Source organism: Aquarana catesbeiana, linkage group LG10 (assembly GCF_042186555.1).
Source record: "Aquarana catesbeiana isolate 2022-GZ linkage group LG10, ASM4218655v1, whole genome shotgun sequence".
In the NCBI taxonomy this organism is placed as follows: Eukaryota; Metazoa; Chordata; class Amphibia; order Anura; family Ranidae; genus Aquarana; species Aquarana catesbeiana.
In genome coordinates this window covers 203,130,358-203,152,703 of record NC_133333.1, presented here as the reverse complement: position 1 = coordinate 203,152,703, position 22,346 = coordinate 203,130,358, and the positions used below count along the sequence as shown (strand labels likewise).

The window sequence follows — 22,346 nt, the reverse complement described above, 5'->3', positions numbered from 1 at the left end:
TGATTCGGCATTATGGTGAGTTGAATGATTTCATTTTATATTACAATGTAATAATAGAAATAATGCGCTTCAATCATCCTGACACCATAACAATCATGGTGCCGGGATGATTGAAGTGCTAACGCCAGGTGTTTGGAGTATCTTTATCTGCTGATTGTTAAACTTTCTAGAATACACATATTTCTATTGTTGTGTAGGATCTGGGGCTGCTGTTCCTTCATTACTCTCTCCCCCTTTCCCTCTCCATCCCTCATTCATCTCAGACTCTAACCACACCCCTTTGAGCCACGCCCACTATTTCACGTAAACCGCGCCCATTTTTCGCGCCGCAATTTTATTATTTTTTTGCTAAGTCACGCCTACAAACGCATTCCCCGATCCCTAATTATTATACGGCTCTGCCTACAGCCAAAAAAGTGTCCCACATATTTTTTTTGCAATGTTGGCAACTATGTAAAAGCAGCTAACTTCTGTCAGATTAGTAAACCTATAAGATGAGCAGGCTTGCCGCTGCTTTTAAAATTCAACATCTAACCAGTCAGGCTGAATTCTAAGTACTGTATTTTACTATATAAACTCACTTTACTGTTAAAAATAATTGTAAAATGCAAAACTCCGGTGGGGGTAACAATATGTCCGCCTTCCCCCCTTCCCAGTGTATCCTTACTATGGAGGCGTGTAGGGTGTAGCAAGATGACGGTGACGAAACGTCACTTCCGTTATACATTCCGACAGGTCGCCTAATCTGACGAAACATCGGTAGGAAGATTCTTATGGTGACCAAAGACCAATCAGGGCGGAAAGCTCAGTGATTGACAGAGGCAACGCCCAATAGGTGTGAAGAGCGGGGGGGGTCTGAGGACTATAGGAGTTTTGTTGTTGAACATGAGAGTGGTGGAGGTTAGCAGAGTGCTCCGTGTGTCAGGTAATGGCCAGTGTCCGGGGACCGGGAGCATTGGGAGCAGTGCTGTGTACGGAAGCTGTGAGGGCTCAGTGTTATATAACAAGGTGCTGAATGTACTTCTTCCCCTGGTCGGCCCTGCATTGGCATAAGAAGTCTATGGGAAGGGATTACAGGGAATCCCAGGTGTTGTACACATCAGCCTGTAAGGTTTCCTCAGTGAAAAGCCTCATGTCTGTCAGCCTGGATTATTACAGCTCTTGTTCATAGAACTGCTGTGTATTATTATTATTATTATTATTATTTTTATTTTGTAAATATAAAAATAAAATTTTGTAAGATTACAATGGGCTGCCCTACTTGTAAGAAATGCGGGACGAAATAGACCCTAGGGCACCACGTTGTTTAGCGTGCGAAAAATCGCATGTGTAGCTGCTGATGTGTGTGGTGGTGGGGGGAGGGGCATTAAGAACTAAAGTAGACCAACAGGCAAAACTTTTTCATTTTGGATACAGTACATCTATAATCCCCGTCAGCTTTTAGCGCTGTCACACTTTGAATGACAATTGCGCGGTCATACAACACTGTACCCAAATTACATTTTTATCATTTTTTCCCCACAAATAGAGCTTTCTTTTGGTGGTATTTGATCGCCTCTGGGTTTTTTATTTTTTGTTAAAAAAAGACCGAAATAAAAAAAAAAAAAAGTTTTATATTTTGTTAATAAATTTTGCAAACAGGTAATTTTTCTCTTTCATTGATGTACGCTGGATGAGGCTACACTGATGGGCACTGATAGGCGGCAATGGTGGGCACTGAGAAGTGGCACTGATGGGTGGCACTGAAGGGCACTGATAGGTGGCACTGAAGGGTATTAATAGGTGGCACTGATGGGTGGCACTGATGGGCACTGATCGGCAATGGTAGGTGATACTGATAGGCAGCACTGCTGGGTGGCACTGATTGGCACCACTGGTGGGCATTGATAGGTGGCACTGATTGCTAAAACTTATGCACTGATGGGCACTGATTCGTGGCACTGTGTGGGCACTGGCAGGTGGCACTGGAAGGCAGTATTGGTGGGCACAGATGAGGCGGCTTCGCCTTTTCCTCTTCGGGAGCGATGTCCCTTGCACTGAAGCCGGTGATCAGATTACCGATCTTCTGTTTACATCACGTGATCAGCTGTCATTGGCTGACAGCTGATCACGTGGTAAGGGGTCGGGATTGGTGATCACAGCTCCTGCCTGGGGCACGCGGGGAGCGTGCAAAGGGGAGGACGTCTATTAAAGCCCTCCAAGCAAAGCAGATCTGCGCTGTAGCCGTTATTCGCGGATCTGAAGGAGTTAAAACAAGAAGTAAGAGGAAATCCTTATAAATTGAGGGAATCTCTTGACCCCCCCCCCCCAAATCACCAGAACTAGTGTCCCTATTGGAGGATTTCCCATCTATTCCTTTTCTGGGGACAACCCAAAATTTTGGATGTTCAATGATAACGGTAAACAGGACAAAATGAGAGGGTGAATCTTCAGCCTCAGACAGCAATAAAAACCTGAAAAGTGTTCTAAATCCATGTGGGACTTTCTGCATGGGAATGTGGGGTACACCTGGGCATCTCTGTGTGGGAAAATGAGGCCTTGGCCCTTGTTCACACCGGTGTGACTTGTCATGTTTGACAGGCCAAATCGCATGACAAGTTGCACCCTATTGTTGGCAATGGAACTGTTCAAATCGGTGCAACGCCGACTTTGCGCTGCCGCACTGATTTGAAAAAGTAGTTCCTGCACTATTTTTGGTGATTTTTAGGTGCGACTAGCATAGACATCACTGCATGAAGTCGCACAGATGTCAGCCAAGTCGCACCCAATATCGCACTGACATGCGGCGTTGAAATTGTGCGATTTCAAGTGAAGTAGCACAATTTCAAAGCTGCGTTCAGTGTGAACCAGGGCTCAGCACTGTAGAAGGTGCAGAGGATTTTTCAGAGTTTGGCAGAGCTCTTACCCTTGCTGCAGTCTAGCAGAGTGGGGTATGAGATGGTGTGGGGGATATGCCACTTGGTGACTTGGTCACTCACCATGACCAAGTCTTTAGGGCCCTCATTCATGGTCACCTGGGCTCCCTCCAGCAGCAGCAAGGATGGGCAATCAGCATATCCCCAGGGAGCACAGCTACGGCTTAACATGCTCTAAAGCACACTTGTCAAAAGAACAAAGAGTAAACAGGGATAAACTGTATGGCATTTTAATAGATTGCAAGCTCTTGGATACGGGGATCTCTGATGGGCTTTCTTAACCACTTGAGCCCCGGACCATTATGCTGCCTAAGGACCAGAGGTCTTTTTCCAATTTGGCACTGCGTCGCTTTAACTTTTAATTGCGCGATCATGCAATGCTGTACCCAAACGAAATTTGCGTCCTTTTCTTCCCACAAATAGAGCTTTCTTTTGATGGTATTTGATCACCTCTGCAGTTTTTATTTTTTGCGCTACAAACGGAAAAAGACCGAAAATTTTGAAAAAAAATGATATTTTCTACTTTTTGTTATAAAAAAAATCCAATAAACTCAATTTTAGTCATACATTTAGGCCAAAATGTATTCAGCCACATGTCTTTGGTAAAAAAAATGTCAATAAGCGTATATTTATTGGTTTGCGCAAAAGTTATAGCGTCTACAAACTAGGGTACATTTTCTGGAATTTACACAGCTTTTAGTTTATGACTGCCTATGTCATTTCTTGAGGTGCTAAAATGGCAGGGCAGTACAAAACCCCCACAAATGACCCCATTTTGGAAAGTAGACACCCCAAGGAAATTGCTGATAGGCATGTTGAACCCATTGAATATTTATTTTTTTTGTCCCAAGTGATTGAATAATGACAAAAAAAAAAAAAAAAAAAAATATTTACAAAAAGTTGTCACTAAATGATATATTGCTCACACAGGCCATGGGCCTATGTGGAATTGCACCCCAAAATACATTCAGCTGCTTCTCCTGAGTACGGGGATACCACATGTGTGGGACTTTTTGGGAGCCTAGCCGCGTACGGGGCCCCGAAAACCAATCACCGCCTTCAGGATTTCTAAGGGCGTGAATTTTTGATTTTACTCTTCACTGCCTATCACCGTTTCGGAGGCCATGGAATGCCCAGGTGGCACAAAACCCCCCCAAATGACCCCATTTTGGAAAGTAGACACCCCAAGCTATTTGCTGAGAGGCATGGTGAGTATTTTGCAGCTCTCATTTGTTTTTGAAAATGAAGAAAGACAAGAAAAAACATTTTTTTTTTTCTTTTTTCAAATTTCAAAACTTTGTGACAAAAAGTGAGGTCTGCAAAATACTCACTATACCTCTCAGCAAATAGCTTTGGGTGTCTACTTTCCAAAATGGGGTCATTTGGGGGGGTTTTGTGCCACCTGGGCTTTCCATGGCCTCCGAAACTGTGATAGGCAGTGAAGAGTGAAATCAAAAATTCACGCCCTTAGAAAGCCTGAAGGCGGTGCTTGGTTTTCGGGGTCCCGTACGCGGCTAGGCTCCCAAAAAGTCTCACACATGTGGTATCCCCGTACTCAGGAGAAGCAGCAGAATGTATTTTGGGGTGTAATTTCACATATTCCCATGGCATGTTTGAGCAATATATCATTTAGTGACAACTTTGTGCAAAAAAAAAAAAAAAAAAATTTGTCTCTTTCCCGCAACTTGTGTCGCAATATAAAATATTCCATGGACTCGACATGCCTCTCAGCAAATAGCTTGGGGTGTCTACTTTCCAAAATGGGGTCATTTGGGGGGGTTTTGAACTGTCCTGGCATTTTATGCACAACATTTAGAAGCTTATGTCACACATCACCCACTCTTCTAACCACTTGAATACAAAGCCCTTTCTGACACTTATTGTTTACATGAAAAAGTTATTTTTTTTTGCAAGAAAATAACTTTGAACCCCCAAACATTATATATTTTTTTTAAAGCAAATGCCCTACAGATTAAAATGGTGGGTGTTTCATTTTTTTTTTTTGCACAGTATTTGCGCAGCGATTTTTCAAACGCATTTTTTGGGGAAAAAACACACTTTTTTAAATTTTAATGCACTAAAACACACTATATTGCCCAAATGTTTCATGAAATAAAAAAGATGATCTTAGGCCGAGTACATGGATACCAAACATGACATGCTTTACAATTGCGCACAAACGTGCAGTGGCAACAAAATAAATACATTTTTAAAAGCCTTTAAAAGCCTTTACAGGTTACCACTTTAGATTTACAGAGGAGGTCTACTGCTAAAATTACTGCCCTCGATCTGACCTTCGCGGTGATACCTCACATGCATGGTGCAATTGCTGTTTACGTTTGACGACAGACCGCCGCTTGCGTTCGCCTTAGCGCGAGAGCAGGGGGCGACAGGGGTGCTTTTTTTTTTTTTTTTTTTTTTTTCTTTATTATTTTTTTGCTTTTTTATCTTATTTTTAAACTGTTCCTTTCATTTTTTTTTTTTTTTTATCATTTTTATTGTTATCTCGGGGAATGTAAATATCCCCTATGATAGCAATAGGTAGTGACAGGTACTCTTTTTTGAAAAAATTGGGGTCTATTAGACCCTAGATCTCTCCTCTGCCCTCAAAGCATCTGACCACACCAAGATCGGTGTGATAAAATGCTTCCCCAATTTCCCAATGGCGCTATTTACATCCGGCGAAATCTAAGTCATAAAATGCTCGTAGCTTCCGGTTTCTTAGGCCATAGAGATGTTTGGAGCCACTCTGGTCTCTGATCAGCTCTATGGTCAGCTGGCTGAATCACCGGCTGCATTCTCAGGTTCCCTGTTGAGACAGGAGAGCCAGAGAAAAACACGGAAGACGGTGGGGGGGGGGCATTCCCTCCCACGGCTTGTAAAGGCAGTCTAGAGGCTAATTAGCCGCTAGGATTGCTTTTACATGAAAGCCGACCGCTGGCTGAAAAGAATGATACCAAGATGATACCTAAACCTGCAGGCATCATTCTGGTATAACCACTCAAAGTCGTGAATGGCGTACCTGAAGACAAATAAATGGTTAACAATAAAGCACAGTAAACGGTAAAGTATAAATAATTACATACCTGAAAAACAAACATGATAAAACATAATAACAATAAAACATTGCAGAATAGAATACAGTAAAAAAGAGCAGAACAATAGAGAGAGAGAATAGAGAGAGAGAACAATAAAACGACAACAATTTTTTTTTTATTTTATATATATATTTTTTTTTTACACTTTTTTTGTAACTAACTTTTATAACGGTAACCGGTTCCAGGTTCGGGTCTCTCAAAATGTGATGGCATCTTGGGAGACCCTGTGAAAGTGTGCCTAGTCTGTGGAATGCTGTACCCTACGCTAATACTCAACTAGTGAATGGTAGCGTTCAAAACATTCACCAATGCAAAGACCAGGATTGTCAGGACAGGAGGGACAATGATAGCGGGTGTCACGCCTATATCCGCGCTTGCTGCAGACACGACATCTTTTTTGGGGGGGTTCGTTGGGTAGGGGTACTCGGGAGGACATAAAGAAAATGCCTCTCATGCAGCCGACTGCATTTGGTTGGGGATGTGAATGGGGGAAGTACGGGCGCTGCAGAAGTGGTGGGTTCCCAATTAGGATTGGCGAATGCAGCAGGAAGGGCACTATGGGCACGACGGGCCTGTGTTTGTCTTCTTGGTGGCAGCGGGACACTACTTGTGCTTGCCACCTCACCAGCTTGAACTGCACTTATGGGACTCGCCACGTCACCAAGTGTTACTGCAGTGCTGGTTTGACTACGACCAGGGTGTACTAGGCCACTGGTGCTTGCCAGTTCACCAAAACGCTACAAAAAAAACTGTTAGCGATCGCAGGGATCAGGCCTGACTCTGCGAACGCTGCAGTTATGCGTTTAGTGTTTTGTAAGTGACAGTGATCGATCGATACTGCACTTGGGTGGGCTGGGCTGGGCTGGGCAAAACGCAGGTGCTAGCAGGTATCTGGGCTGATCCCGCTAACACTGCGTTTTTGGGAACCCTAAACTGCTGGAGACGCTAGTATAGATCTGATCGGATCAGATATTGATCCGATCAGATACTATACCACTAAGGGAGGTGTATGGTGTGTGCGTGGGTGTTAGCGGTACTGGCGCTAACCTGACGCTGCCTGGGGCTGGTGCTTGCTAGTTCACCAAAACGCTACCAAAAAAACTGTTAGCGATCGCAGGGATCAGGCCTGACTCTGCGAACGCTGCAGTTATGCATTTAGTGTTTTGTAAGTGACAGTGATCGATCGATACTGCACTTGGGTGGGCTGGGCTGGGCCGGGCGGAGGGGCAAAACGCAGGTGCTAGCAGGTATCTGGGCTGATCCCGCTAACACTGCGTTTTTGGGAACCCTAAACTGCTGGGGACGCTAGTATAGATCTGATCGGATCAGATATTGATCCGTTCAGATACTATACCACTAAGGGAGGCGCATGCTGCGTGCGTGGGTGTTAGCGGTACTGGCGCTAATCTGACGCTGCCTGGGGCGACGCATATCACCGCCGGGCTAAACCTTTATTCGGTAATAAACGGCGGGTTCCCTGACACTATAAAAAATAAACGAACTAACCAGTGTCACCCGTAACGGTTATACGGTGATCAGTGGTGAAAGGGTTAACTAGGGGGCAATCAAGGGGTTAAAACATTTATTAGATAGTATATGGGGGTCCCTGTCGCTATAAAACGCTGACGGCGAACCTAAATATTTACCTCACTAACTAGCGTCACCAGCGACACTAATACAGCGATCAGAAAAATGATCGCTTAGCAACACTGGTGACAGGGGGTGATCAAGGGGTTAAAATTTTATTAGGGGGGGTTAGGGGGGTATCCTAGACCTAAAGGGGGGTAATACTGTTCCAACACTGTAACTGTCACAAACTGACACCAATGCAGTAATCAGAAAAAAAAAACAAAAAAAACAAAAAACTGCTGGTGTCAGTTTGTGACAGGGGGGGGGGGGGTGATTGGGGGGGGATCGGGGGGCGATCGGGGGGGGGGGATCGGGGTGTTTTGTATGCCTGGCATGTTCTACTGTGTTGTGTAGTGTTGGTGCACTCACATTGATGTCTTCTCTCCTCGGCGCTGCAACGGAATACCGAGCTGAGGAGAGATGACATCATTTCCTTTGCTGCTGTTTAGCATACAGCAGCAAAGGAAGTGATCTGATTGGCCGGCGGCGATCGCGAGGGGGGGGCCACGAACGGATGGCCTCCCCCTCATCTCCGATCGCCGGGGGACCAAACGGGACCGCCTCGGGCGGCGGGGGGGGTCCGATCGGACCCCCCACCCGCGGGAGGCAAATCACGTACATGTACGTGATTTTGCCCGCCCGTGCCGCCTTGCCGACGTACATCGGCGTGAGGCGGTCCTTAAGTGGTTAAACTGCAGTGTAGGTCACTTTCACATACATAGCTATTCACCCCCTCTCGAAGCACAGACCTTGGCCCTCCCACTGGCACCGCTGTGTCAATCCAAGCTCCCCTGACAAATACACTGCTTATGCATGGGGCTCGCCCCCTTTCTCTAGAGCAGGCTAGGGGCGGGGCTGGATGCGCTGCCGCTGATGTTATCAAGCCAGCGGAGTTCTCCCTTACCTCAGTGTTCCCTGCGGAGTTCCCCCCTACATCCAGTGTTCCCTACGGAGTTCTCCCTTACCTCCAGTGTTCCCTGCGGAGTTCTCCCTTACATCCAGTGTTCCCTGCGGAGTTCTCCCTTACATCCAGTGTTCCCTGCGGAGTTCTCCCTTACATCCAGTGTTCCCTGCGGAGTTCTCCCTTACATCCAGTGTTCCCTGCGGAGTTCTCCCTTACATCCAGTGTTGAGATGCACAGAGAGCGAGGCAAAATCTTAAATTTAAATTCTCTCTCTCCGCACGCTCCCCGTGGCTTGCCTCTCGTCGAAAAATGTGTCAGACGAACTGCGCATGCCCAGTCGATACGTCACGCCAGTTGATCAGGAAATCAGCTGGAGTGACGTACTGCGCATGCGCAGTGCGTAGGATGCATTTTTCGACGGGAGGCATTATTCGACAGAATACAGGTTTACCCCACAAAAACGCACTCCAGATCCCTTCCTGATGCGTTTCTGCATGTGTTTTTGGTGTGATTTTAGTGCGTTTCCGGATGCATTCCATGTGCTTATTTTTTCCTGTTTTATTTTTTGTTATTTTTTACTAAGGGTCCAGTGCCTTTTTTATGTGTTTTACTGCATTCCAGTGCAAGAAAATTGCAGCATGTTCCACTTCCTTTTTTTTTTTTTTTCTGGAACTGAAAATCCCTGGAACTGACTGCACTGGTGGGAACTATGCCATTGAAAACCATATAACTGCATGTGGTGTGAATATATAACACATATAACACCACTGCATATGGTGTGAACTGGCTTTTAATACATTTTTGGATTCAACATGTATGTATATTAGCTGAGCACATCTTGCAATACAGGGATATATGTCTGTAGTTTGAAGAATTTTTCCTGGTAGTTTTTTTTAGCATAAAAATTTGAGCAAATTAATGCAGTTATGTGAAATTTGGTAATGGGGAAAATAAAAATTTACTGAACGTCTAATATTGTCTGATATAATCTAATTTTGCCCACAGCTAGCTGCACTAGATTATAGAAGATATTAACCACTTCAATACAAGACACTTTCCCCTCCCTTCCTGCCCAAGCCAATTTTCAGCTTTCAGCGCTGTCGCACTTTGACAGTTGCATGGTCATGCTACACTGTACGCAAACAATTTTTTTTTTAATCATTTTGTTCCTACAAATAGAGCTTTCTTTTGGTGGTATTTAATCACTGCTGGGGTTTTTATTTTTTGCGCAACAAATAAAAGACCGAAAATGTAGAAAAAATATGTTTTTCTTTGTTTCTGTTATAAAACTTTGTAAATAAGTAAATTTTCGCCTTCACTGATGGGCACTGAGGCTGCACTGTCGGGCACTAAAAAGGGGGCACTGATGGTCACTGAAAGACTGCACTGATGGGTACTTATGATTGACACTGATGGGTGGTACTGATGGGCATCACTGATAAGGAGGCACTGGCAGGCACCATTTGTGGGCACTGATTGGCATTGAATTTGGGCACAGATTGGCATCCCTGGTGGCCATGGATGGCATACCTGGTGGTAATCAGTGGTGGCAATCCCTGGTGGTCTGAAGTTGCGCATCCTCGTGGGGGGTCAGGGGGGGATCATTCAGCACAGACCCTCCCTGACAGGGGAGCAGCCAATCTGCTCTCCTCTACTCGCGTCTGTCAGAAGCGAGTGAGGTAAAGAGCCTTAACCAAGATCTGTGTTGCGATGTGTCAGACTGACACGCCGCACCACCGATCGCCGTGCTGCACGCCCCCACGGGCGCGTGCAGGCTGTTATCCTGAAAGACGTCATATAACGTCCAGTCAGAATAACGGAGCTACCACCTGGCCGTCATTTTGCTATAGACCGAGTGGGAAGTGGTTAAAGTGGGTGTAAACCCTCACATACACCCAGTGAAGTGAACAGCCCCAGATGATACAGAGATGAATCAAATCTCCCTACATAGGTTTTACAGGTATATCTGCTGTCTTCTCTTTTCTACACTTGAAAAGTGAAGATCGTGTTAGAAATCTTTCTTCCTGTTCCAACAGTGATTGTGGAGTCTGGGCTTACATTGTGTGTAAGCTGATTAGAGGAAAGGCACCCCCCTCCACATAGGAATCGAGGAACATTCAGAGCTGTAGTCTGATTAGACAAGCTCTCTGCTACTCTACCTCTAAGCTCCCTTCCTGACACAAAGTTTTAGCTGCTGTTATCTCGTGTGTCCGGAGAACTTATCAGAAGTGACTTCTGAGGAACAGAGCACCAGAGACAAACGACACTCACAGCTTTTATATATATATATATATATATATATATATATATATATATATATATATATATATATATATATATATATATATATATATATATATATATTACGACCACAGTCATGACAAAGCCTAGAAGAGCATATAACCATCAAGAGAAAAGTCCTCTCACTGGGTCATCCACGGCTGCCAAACTCTATCAAATTTCTGCAGACAATTCCTGTTAATGTATACATTGGAAGAACCTCATCAATAGCTTTCTCCCATGAATCCTCGGATATGGGGAGGATCATTTCGTAAAATGGACATTTAGGTATTGAAAGCCTCTGTTTCTCATGAACAGATATTTTATCTCAAGAAACCTTATTTTTTATTTTACTTTTGCTCCTTTCTTAAAGAGAAACTCTCCCCAAGGCTTAAATCCATACAGAGGTACAGACCTCAATTATGGAGGTGGTACAGTATTACATCCAGTTGTGCTGCTCTGCACAGCTGTAATTCTCTCTGGGATAATTGACATTTGCATCTTGAAGCTTTGCCTCCCTACCAGACTGTGCCAGGGGCACAAGAATGATCAGCTATACACAGCCTCTCACAGTTGGCTACTTACTCATGCAGTAGCTAAGCAGACCTCAAAATTAGTTTCTACTCCGCTGCATCATCAATCTTGCTAACCTTGCATGGCCACTGTTGGGGGAGTGGGGAGGGGGCACTGTGTTGGCTGTATATAAGGATATATTATCACATGTAACCTGCGGACTTGATGGTTTGTTTTTCAGGAAGGTTGGTCTCAGTGGGGTACCTACCCCTCGTTGTAACCTATATCTTTTGTGGTTACATCTGTCACCCCATTAGTCTCCATCTGAATCACTGTTCCTTGTCTTGTGTTCATGTGGATTCCTCTGTCTGTGTTCTCACATTTGTTAAATGAATTTACCTCTGCACTTCCCTATCTTTCAAATGCAGGGTCAGTGTAAGCTGTCTGCTCGTACCTCTTACGGGCAGGCAGTTACACTCTGACAGGAAGACTCAATGAACTACCAGAGCACTCAATAGCACCCTGGTAGTTCATTGAGAAGCACAAGCCGACAGCCGCAAAGGCTGTCAGTGCATGTTGTTTTCACATTAAATGTGCACAGCTGCACCAGATTCTGTGTGCACCAGTTTTAGTAAATCCTCCCTTTTGCCGGTAACGCATGCATCCTTGAGGACCCATGGAGAGAATGTAAAAAAATATAAATAGAATCATTTTCTTCCTTTGGTAATTTGTGTCATGTTTTAGGTTTGGCATTGGCTATATTATTTAAAAAAAATTTTTTTTTGGTGGAGTTGAGTCTCAGCCAGGTTTTTATATGGAACAGTTTTCATCTCTGCAATCTTTTATGATGCTCAGTTCACATCTATGCGGATTCCCGCAACAACTTGCAGTGAAAATGAGCTGCTGTGAGAATGCACAAAGTTACCATTCATTTTGAATGGCACCCTCACGCATGTAAAAACCAAGCGCGTTTGCTGGTGCAGGAACCACGGGGAAATCCTATGGTGAAAATGACAATGTGATTTCCCTTCGGGCCGCTGTTTGAAAAAGGTGCATGCACTTTTTTTCTGTGGGAAATGCAGGCACGGCAGCCCATTCATTTTGGCCATGTGATTTTCCTGCAAGTATATGTGGTCTATGCCTACACAGTTGTTTCCTTCATAAATTATTTGTCCTCCTGACAACCCATATCACTTGTGCTTAGCTTTTATACAGTTGTGGCCAAAAGTTTTGAGAATGGCACAAATATTAATTTTCACAAAGTCTGCTGCCTCAATTTTTATGATGACAATTTGCATATACTTCAGAATGTTATAAAGAGTGATCAAATGAATTGCAGTTAATTGCAAAGTCCTCTTTGCCATGGAAATGAACTTAATCCTATAAAAAACATTTGCACTGCATTTGTGAAGAAGCCTTCGGAGAGCCCAAGAAAGTCCAGCAAGCGCCAGGTCTGTCTCCTACAGTTGATTCAGCTGCAGGATCGGGGCACCACCAGTGCTGAGCTTGCTCAGGAATGGCAGCAGGCAGGTGTGAGTACATCGGAACGCACAGTGAGGAGAAGAGTTTTGGAGGATGGCCTGGTGTCAAGAAGGGCATCAAAGAAGCCACTTATCTCCAGGAAAAAATATCAGGGGCAGACTGATATTCTGCAAAAGATACAGGGATTGGACTGCTGAGGACTGGGGTAAAGTCATTTTCTCTGACGAATCCCCTTTCCGATTCTTTGGGGCATCTGGAAAAAAACCTTGTCCAGATAAGAAAAGGTGAGCGCTACATCAGTCCTGTGTCATGCCAACAGTAAAGCATCCTGAGACCATTCATGTGTTTGGTTGCTTCTCAGACAAGGGAGTGGGCTCGCTCACAATTCTACTTAAAGTGGAGTTCCATCCACTTTTACAACTCTTCAGCATCTCTCAATAAACTGTGCACTGTAAACAAATTGGATATTTTTTCATTTTTTTTCTCAGCACCTACTGTATATCTGCTGTATTCATTTTTCACCTCCTGCTCTCTGGCCGTGGCCCATCGCATCATTTCCTGTTTGCAATGCCTTCTGGGAAGGGGCGGCAACTTCCCCTGAAACTGCCGTTGCTATGGAAACCTGACTTGAAACCTATTACACTGCTTGTGCTGCACTGAGCATGTGCAAGATCTGCAAGGGTGAGATCCAGGAAGAAATACAGTCTGGCTTCAGATGCCCACACTTAAGATGGCCACGGCCTGCTGTAAGTTTATAAAATAACAAATTACTCCTATAAACTAACAAAACAGACCTTAGTTTACAGACTAACTTTACTAAAATACATTAAGCTTGTGTATTATAGGGGTATTTTTATTTAAAAAGTCGAATTTCAGCCGGAACACCTCTTTAAGAACACATCCATGAATAAAGAATAGTACAAAAACCTCCTCCGAGCAACTTCTCCCAACCATCCAAGAACAGTTTGGTGAAGAACAATGCCTTTTCCAGCATGATGGAGCACCTTGCCATAAGCAAAAGTGATAACTAAGTGGCTTGGGGAACAAAACATTGAAATTTTGGGTCCATGGCCAGGAAACTCCCCAGACATAAATCCCATTGAGAACTTGTGAACAATAAAATCCCCACATTCTGACAAACTCCAAGCATTCATTATTCATAAAGTCAGGATGTGGCTCAGAAGTTGATTCACAGCATGCCAAGGCAAATTGCAGAGGGCTTGAAAAAGAAGGGTCATCGAGGCAAATATTGACTCTGCATAAACTTAATGCAATTGTCAATAAAAGCTCTTGAAACGAATGAAATGTTTGTAATTATACTTCACTATACCATAGTAACATCTGAAAAAAAGATCCAAAAACACTGAGGCAGCAGACTTTGTGAAAATTAATATTTGTGTCATTCTCAAAACTTTTGGCCAATGCTGTAGAAGTTTATGCTTCATGCCTGTTAATTTGTTTGTGAAGTTATGAATAATACGACTGAACTTATTTGGTTTTTATTTTGAGTGGTTATAACACTGTGTGTGTGTTTGTTTTTTTGTGTTTTTTAGCTTATTTTAACACATTCCTGCTGGCCTAACAGATATGAAGTATGTATTATCATGAGCTTTCTATGGAAGTGGGATTTTCCTTTTGTGGTGTGTGTATGTGTATATACACCTCCTGGCTTGGGACTATTGATTGGGAGCCTAGAGGACTGACTGTTGATCACTGAGAGAGACAATCGCATTGATCACTAGTATTGGAACCTACCCCTTTACTGTTTCATCTGTGAGAGCCTGCAAAACTGGGTTCAGACATTAAAGTGGTTCTGAAGTCTAATGCCCTGTACACATGATAGGATTTTCCAACACAAATGTTCGATGGGAGCTTGTTGTCGGAAATTCCGACCGTGAGTAGGCTCCATCTGACATTTTCCGTCGGAATTTTCCAACAAACAAAATTTGAGATCTGGATCTCAAATTTTCTGACAACAAAATCCATTGTCGGAAATTACGATCGTGTGTACGCAATTCCAACGCACAAAATCCCACGCATGCTCAGAATCAAGCAGAAGAGCCACACTGGCTATTGAACTTCACTTCGTACGTGTTGTGCGTCACCGTGTTCTTGACGTTCGGAATTTCCGACAAGATTTATGTGACCGTGTGTATGCAAGACAAGTTTGAGCCAACATCCGTCGGAAAAAAAACATATTTTGTTGTTGGAAAATCCTATCGTGTATACAGGGCATTAGTGTTTTTCACCCTAATGCATTCTGTGCATTTAAGGTAAAAAAAACACCCCACTGAATACCGCACTTACCCAGGCACTTACCTGACTCCACTGATACGGTCCTGTCTGCAGCAGCGCTGTCCCTCTTCCTAGTCTCACTCTCACAGGAGACACAGGCAGCAGCGGGAGCCATAGGCTCCTGCCTGACAAATCCTGTGAGAAGGACCGGGGGGCATGGCTGAGCCTCACTGTGTGTTTATGGATGCACACAGCCCAGCTCGACAGTGCACCCACACGGGTGCCCCCTCAGCAAACAGCTTGTTGGGGAGCCCTTGGAGAAGAGGAGTGGACAGTGCCAGTGGGGGACTCCAGAAGAGGAGGTAAGGGACCACTCTGTGCAATGTCATTGCACAGAGCAGGAAAATACAACATAGTTTTTTTTTTGTTGTCTTTTAAAATCACTTTAGGGTTTTTTACCTTCCACCATGATGGAGTTAATGTTTTATTTGCAGTAGAAATTCAATATAATTTTTAGAACTATATATAATATAACTATAACACAAAGCAAAAAGTACCCTAAAATAATGATCCCTTTTGCAACTAGGTCTTTTTTACATAGGTCAATCAAAATTCTTATTTACAGTTTCCTGTGATCTAATTTCTACAGTGTATACAAAGAAAACTTCAAGATGCCATTTTGTGTAGTCAAGCAATGCTCTACTAATCGCAAGAATAAAGATCCAAATGTCGTCTTGCATGTCTTTCCGAAAGATATCAACATTATTAGAAAACGGCTCCAACAAACTGGACAACATAATGATGATTTGGATGCTTATACTAACAAAGTTCTAAAGGGAAAGAAATATGACAGTTTCCGAATGTGTTCAAGGCATTTCACCGAAGACAACTACTGGGACACTGACAATGGCAAGAAAGTGATGAAGCCTGATGCTTTACCAACTCTGTTTGAACCTGATCCTCCTCCACCATTTGGAATGTTTAAGGTTAAGCACAGAAGGACTTCTGCAATGGATACTGGAGATTCTTGCATGAAATGTGGATAACATGACACTGATCTTCCTGTGCGGGAAAAACAATAAAGCAATTAAAACCTCTGCTGGAAGAAATATAGCCATACAATGCAACCTTATCAATGCACCCGCTCTTACCTTGCTTTCCAAGCAGTACCCTACTGAGCCTCCACCTGTTTTGCCAGCTAATCTAAGTACAACCAGCTATGGTATTGTAAGCAGTTCAAGTCAGCTAACAAACACCATATGTGAAACTCCAAGTGCTTTTTGTATCTTCAAGCTCGACAAGTAAGAAAACCTCCTCATTCGCTGACAGTGATGTTAAGCTTCCTAAAACTTTGACCTAGGCTGCCAAGTCTCATAAAATGAAAAACTCTCCAGGGGTTAGTTTGGCAAATCTTTTCATATTTCACAACATGTCAGTAATATTTCAGATGCTGAAGAATTTCCAGATTCTAAAGACCTTCCTGTTCTGGAAGATTTCACATCTCTACAACTGCCAGCGGAATGCAACCCTGTATTAGAGCGTAGATACATAATATTTGACAGTTGTTTGAACATGATTTTTAAAGATATGACCTGTCAAGCCTACACAATTTGCTCTTAACCCATTGTTGCCATTTCCAAAAAAGTGATTGGTTCAGCAATCAGTCTCTATGGGAAATGTGCTCAAGAACATACTTCACACTTGTGGGACAGTCAACCAAAAATAGGTTGTAGACCGGCTGGGAACATACATATATCTGCTGCAATTCTGTGCAGTGGGTTCAATTATTTGAAGGTGAAACTATTTTTTTTTTATTGAATATCCTTACTATTGGAAAGAGCACATACTACAAATTCCAAAAGCAGTATCTGTTCCCAACCATTGACCACCACTGGAATATAGAAATTCAGAAAAACCTGCAAGAATTTGGAGCAAAACCTCTATGCCTAACTGGGGACAGTCAGAGAGACAAGCGTGGAAATAGTGCTAAGTACTGTGTTTATTCTTTTATATAGTCTTCATCCAAAAAAATATTGCATTAAATGTACAGCAAATATGTGGAATTGTTTCTTCAACGTCATTGAAAAAGACTACTTTTAAAGCTGCTCTTGATGAGCTAATGGAGAAAAATCTCAACATCAAGATCATATGTACTGACCGACATGTGTCCATTAGAAACCTAATAAGAGAACAGTACACTAAAATCAAGCATCAATTTGATGTTTGGTACCTGGCAAAAGATGTTGTCAAAGAAATTCTAGAAGTTAGTCACCAAAAGTCATGCAAGGAACTTGCTGAGTGGGTAAACCCCATAAAAAAATCATTTATGGTTGTGCGCTCGCACGTGCAAAGGGAACAAACAAATTCTGCTTGAGAAATGGAACTCTCTTGTTTATCACATTGTAAACATTCATAGATGGAATGATGCTGCCACATACCATTCCTGTAACCATGGTGAACCGACAGAAGACCAAAACATTAAAAGAACATGGCTTACGATTGATACCACTGCATTTTACCGTCTCAAAGACATTGTGCAAAACAAGTCACTAGTGAGAGACCTTCCCCAAATTTCTCAATTCTGCCATACTGAGGAACTTGAGGTTTACCATAGCATTGCACTCAAATACCTTCCTAAACAAAATGATTTTTTTATGGACACTATGATGGCCAGATTACAACTAGCTGCACTTGCTTACAACCACAATGTCCATTATGTTCAAGCAATGGTAGAAAAAGCTACTTCTGCCAGTGCTGCCATTTGGGAACCCCGACATAACAGTCTACAGCAAGGCCAGGCATGAATGGGTTGTAAAGGTATTACATGAACTAACTAACTAACCAAAAATTCCTTTTTGGACATATTGATTGACATCATGGAATTAGCTGCTGGAAACAAAACATTTCCATGGTCTTCAAGAAATTGTCCTTCTAACATTGCTCCCATAGTAAAACACGAGAAAGATACAACAGAGCACAATTATTTCAACACTTTTACTTCTTTGTAAAATGTTACATTTATCTGGTGTTGCCTATTTTTGCTAAAATTAAGTAATATTTTACTTTTCATTTTTTTAATGTGTTCTGTTTAAAGTTACCTACTATATTCATTATTCATAAAAATATTGAAGTAAAGTACGAATTAAGGGTCCACAAATTGTTACTAAATGTGTTTTTTCACAATCAAATGATTCGTAGACTTTAACCACTTCAGCTCCAGAAGGATTTACCCCCTTCCTGACCAGGCCATTTTTTTGCTATACGGCACTGTGTCGCTTTAACTGACAATTGCACGGTCGTGCGATGCTGTACCCAAACAAAATTGATGTCCTCCTTTTTGAGCTTTTTTTTGGTGGTATTTGATCACCTCTGTGGCTTTTATTTTTTGCTCTATAAACAAAAAAAAGTGACAATTTTGAAAAAAAAAAAACCCAAATTTTTTACTTTCTGCTTAAAAACATTTCCGATATGTATTCTGCTACATATTTTTTGTGGGAAAAAATCGCAATAAGCATATATTGATTAGTTTGCGCAAAAGTTATCACGTCTACAAAATAGGGGATAGATTTATGACATTTTTATTGTTTATTTATTTTTTACTATTAATGGCGGCGATCAGTGATTTTTAGCGGGATTGCGGCGGTCAGATCAGACATCTTACTGGCATTTTTGACACTTTTTTTTGGGGAACCAGTGACATTATTACAGTAATCAGTGCTAAAAATATGCACCGTTGTACTAATGACAAGGGAAGGGGTTAACATCGGTGATCAAGTGGTTAAATGTGTTCCCTCAATGTGTTTTCTAACTGTATGGGGGACTGTGTGATTGGGGAAACACACAGATCCATCTTCCTGCATAGCAGAAAGAAAGGATCTGTGTGCTCTCCCCTGTCAGAACGGAGATCTGTCTTGTTTACACAGGCAGATCCCTGTTCTGTCACTGCAGGGAACGATCGTGAGGGACATTGAGTCCACCTGACCCACTGATTGGCTCCCCTGCTGGCCAATGGGAGCGTGCCCACAAAAGCGAGTTCACAAGCCGACGTAAAGTTATGGCGATTCACGGGATTGTGCCAACCTGCTGCGATATAATGACGGCGGCTGGTCGGCAAGTGGTTAAAAGTGTGCAAATTTTGCTTGACAGAGTATATTAAAAAATATTGTAGCACCCAAAAAATAGTATTTTTAGTTTGATAAGTCATCTTTTGGTCACCTTCATAGCATTTTACACCAATAAAAAGTTCTATTGCCTTTCAGAATCTGTATAGTGTTTGCACAAATTTCACTACATGACGGTATGGGTATTTTATATTTTTGCTAAAATGACTATGTTCATAGAGGGGTAAACGCATGGAAGGTAGCAGAGACACCTTAAAAATAATTAACGTGAACATTTTTTTTTCATGACTAAAGTGACAGTTTCAGCTCGTATAACAGTTGTTAACCCCTTGCTGCTCCGTCACAGTAGATTTAATGTGACTGAGCGACAGCTGCAGGCTCAGCAACGTAAATAAATGTTGCCTCCTTACTTCTGGGTTTGAGGCTCCCAGAAAGGAGCCCCCTGATGACCTGTGCTGTGATTTGGTACAGCACGAATTTGACAGCAGTTTTCAGTGAATGATCTTGGCCATGAACCTGCTGATCGGCTGTAGCCAATCATACACAGAGTTCTGTGTTTACAAATGCACAGAACTCTGTGGACATAGGAATGGCAATCTGGATGTTTCTTCTTGAAAATCAGGGGGGAAAAACAGCCAGATTAGTAAGTAAAAAGCATCACACATTACACTCGTTAGGCACAATTAACCCCTTGATTGCCCCTAGATGTTATTCCTTTTTCCAGTGTCAGTTCAGTGTACAGTAATATCATTGTATTAGTGACATCAATATCCCTCTCAGCCAGTGTCTTTTAGCGCCAGACTGCCCGCCACACTATCGCAGTTCCACTAGAATTCGCTGATCACCGCCACTACAGCACAGGGTTTATAGCTATGTATGTATAAATATGTGTGTGTGTGTGTGTGTATCTCATTGTTTGTAGAAGCTACTGTATAGCTTTCGCCCCAAACCAATTAATATACACTTATTGTGATTTTTTTTTTTCTTTTCCCAACGACCTTTAACAGTATTCATTTTGGCATAAATTTATAAAGAAATTTTAGTTTTTGAGTTTTTTTTTATTAGATATATTTGTTAACAAAGTAGAAAATATATTTATTTTTCAAAAAATTTTTTAGGTCTATATTATATTTTTTCTTTATATAATATAAAAATAAAAAGCCCTGTGGTGATCAAATACCACTAAAAGAAAGCTCTATTTTGTGTGAAAAAAAGGGCCAGTTCATACCACATGCAGTCCAGTGTGTTTTTTTTTTTTTCATCAAAAACGCATGGAAGGTAGGTTTTATGGTTTCCAATGGCATAGTTAACACCAGTACGGTCAGTTCCAGGAAAAAAAAAAAAAAGTAGAACATACTGCACTGTACTGGAACACGGTAAAATGCATCAAAAACCCATCAGAATGCACTGGAATCACAAATGCACTGGATCTAGTATAGCGGGGGAAATAAAATAGGAAAAGGAAACAAAGCATCTGGAAACACACCAAAAACGTACCAAAATGCATCAAAAACACATCCGGAACAAATCCGAAGTGTGTTTTTGTGGTGTTAACCAGCCCTAATTATGTACAGTGTTGCGTGACCAATTGCCAGTTAAAGTAGCGCAGTGCTGAATATCAAAAAATGGCCTGGTTATGAAGGGGGTAAAACCTTCTGGAGGTCAAGTGGTTAAACATGATTGATTAGTGCTGTGCAAAAGTACTGATCCCTTTATATCTTGCTCACAAACATGTAACAGCAGGGGTAGAGAATGTTCAGCTATCTAATATTATATATGGTTTGTTAGCCTTGAACACGGTACCAGTACCACCACTAGTGTGGTGTATGGAAGGCCAAACTTGTCCAATTTTATAGGCTAATTTTCAAGCTACTAAAAGCTAAAAATTAAGCATGGGTAGCTGGGCACTGTCATGGGGGACATGTACCCATAAGGAAACAAAAAAGTAGTGAAAAAGTACCATTCAGTGGGTAAAAAAAAACCCCATTAAAATAACATTAATTCATGATTATGATATATTCCTTTTGAACATGATATTTAAAAAGAATATAGGTTTCCTAATAAACCACCTTCCTGTATCATACCAGGCCACATGCCTTTCAACAATGGATGGGGGTTTAAGGGTTAACACCCCCCCCCCCCAAACTTCTTTGTTTCTTGTGACATATATCATCGGAATAAAGACAAAGCAGGATCATCTGTGCTCCATACCTTACTTTTTTTTTGTAAATCATATGTATTTTTATGAGTCTGCTGGATGTTTTAAAGCACAGGAATCTATCAGTTATAACATGCAGCTCACCATTGTTTATATACAACAATCAGCCATAACCTTATGACCACCCACCTAATATTGAGTAGGTTCCCTCATTTGCTGCCAAAACAACCCCTGCCTCTTCTGGTTTGTCTTCTTTCCATCATGGTGCCATCTCTTCCCCAGGTAAGTGATGCACGCACGCACACATTTGGCCATCCATGTGATGTAAAAGAAAATAAGAGAACAATGAGAAGAAGACACACTACCAATGCCACATCCGAAAATATGTAGGCAAAAAAGAGGATACTATAAAAGTAGCCAAAAACCAGACTTTGTAGGCATGGAAACAATGGAGAGGTGAAAAAATTGGATTCAAAATATTTATTGAAAAAAGTACAATAATAAAAAACACTATGTTCAAAAAGAGATAAAAAACATGAAAGCTGATACAATTAGTACAGTGAGTCCATAGATAAAACAAGTATGCACTTTGTGAATACAACATTCCCGGGATGCATGGTAAAATGTTCCAGACAATGCTACACAAATTTACCAGTCTGCCCAACCTGTTTCCTCATATGTGACATCAGGGGTGCAAGATATCACATATGACAACGCATTGGGCAAAGCTAACAGACGCAATGTCGTCACGTCTATCTGGACTGGTAAATTTGCACAACAGAGGTCAAATGCGTATTATAAAATCAAATCTGTATAAGGTGCAGCACTTTGAGTGAGATTTTCTCCATGTGCAGTCTTCCACTACCATAGCACAGTGTAGATAATGTCTTAGCAGAAATATGGAACCCACATGTCCGAATTCAATACGCACTTTTGTTTGGTACAATCTTTGGTGCAATCTCCCATACAGGGTTACCTAGGAACACAGTCCAGTAAAACACCAAAGATATC

At 42.2% G+C, this 22,346-nt stretch overlaps 1 protein-coding gene across 2 annotated transcripts in view; it reads left to right on the top strand.

Moving 5' to 3' along the window:
• LOC141111115 (carotenoid-cleaving dioxygenase, mitochondrial-like) overlaps window positions 1–22,346 on the top strand; it is a 79,102-nt gene that overhangs the window by 6,918 nt on the left and 49,838 nt on the right. Inside the window, exon 1 of one of the 2 annotated variants that reach the window (XM_073603132.1) lies at window positions 792–925. The exons of the other annotated variant lie outside the window; for it this stretch is intronic. Coding sequence (XP_073459233.1) covers window positions 886–925 — 40 coding nt within the window. The 5' untranslated portion in view covers window positions 792–885. Of the gene's footprint in view, window positions 1–791; window positions 926–22,346 lie in introns of those variants that run through there. 2 annotated transcript variants of the gene reach the window in all.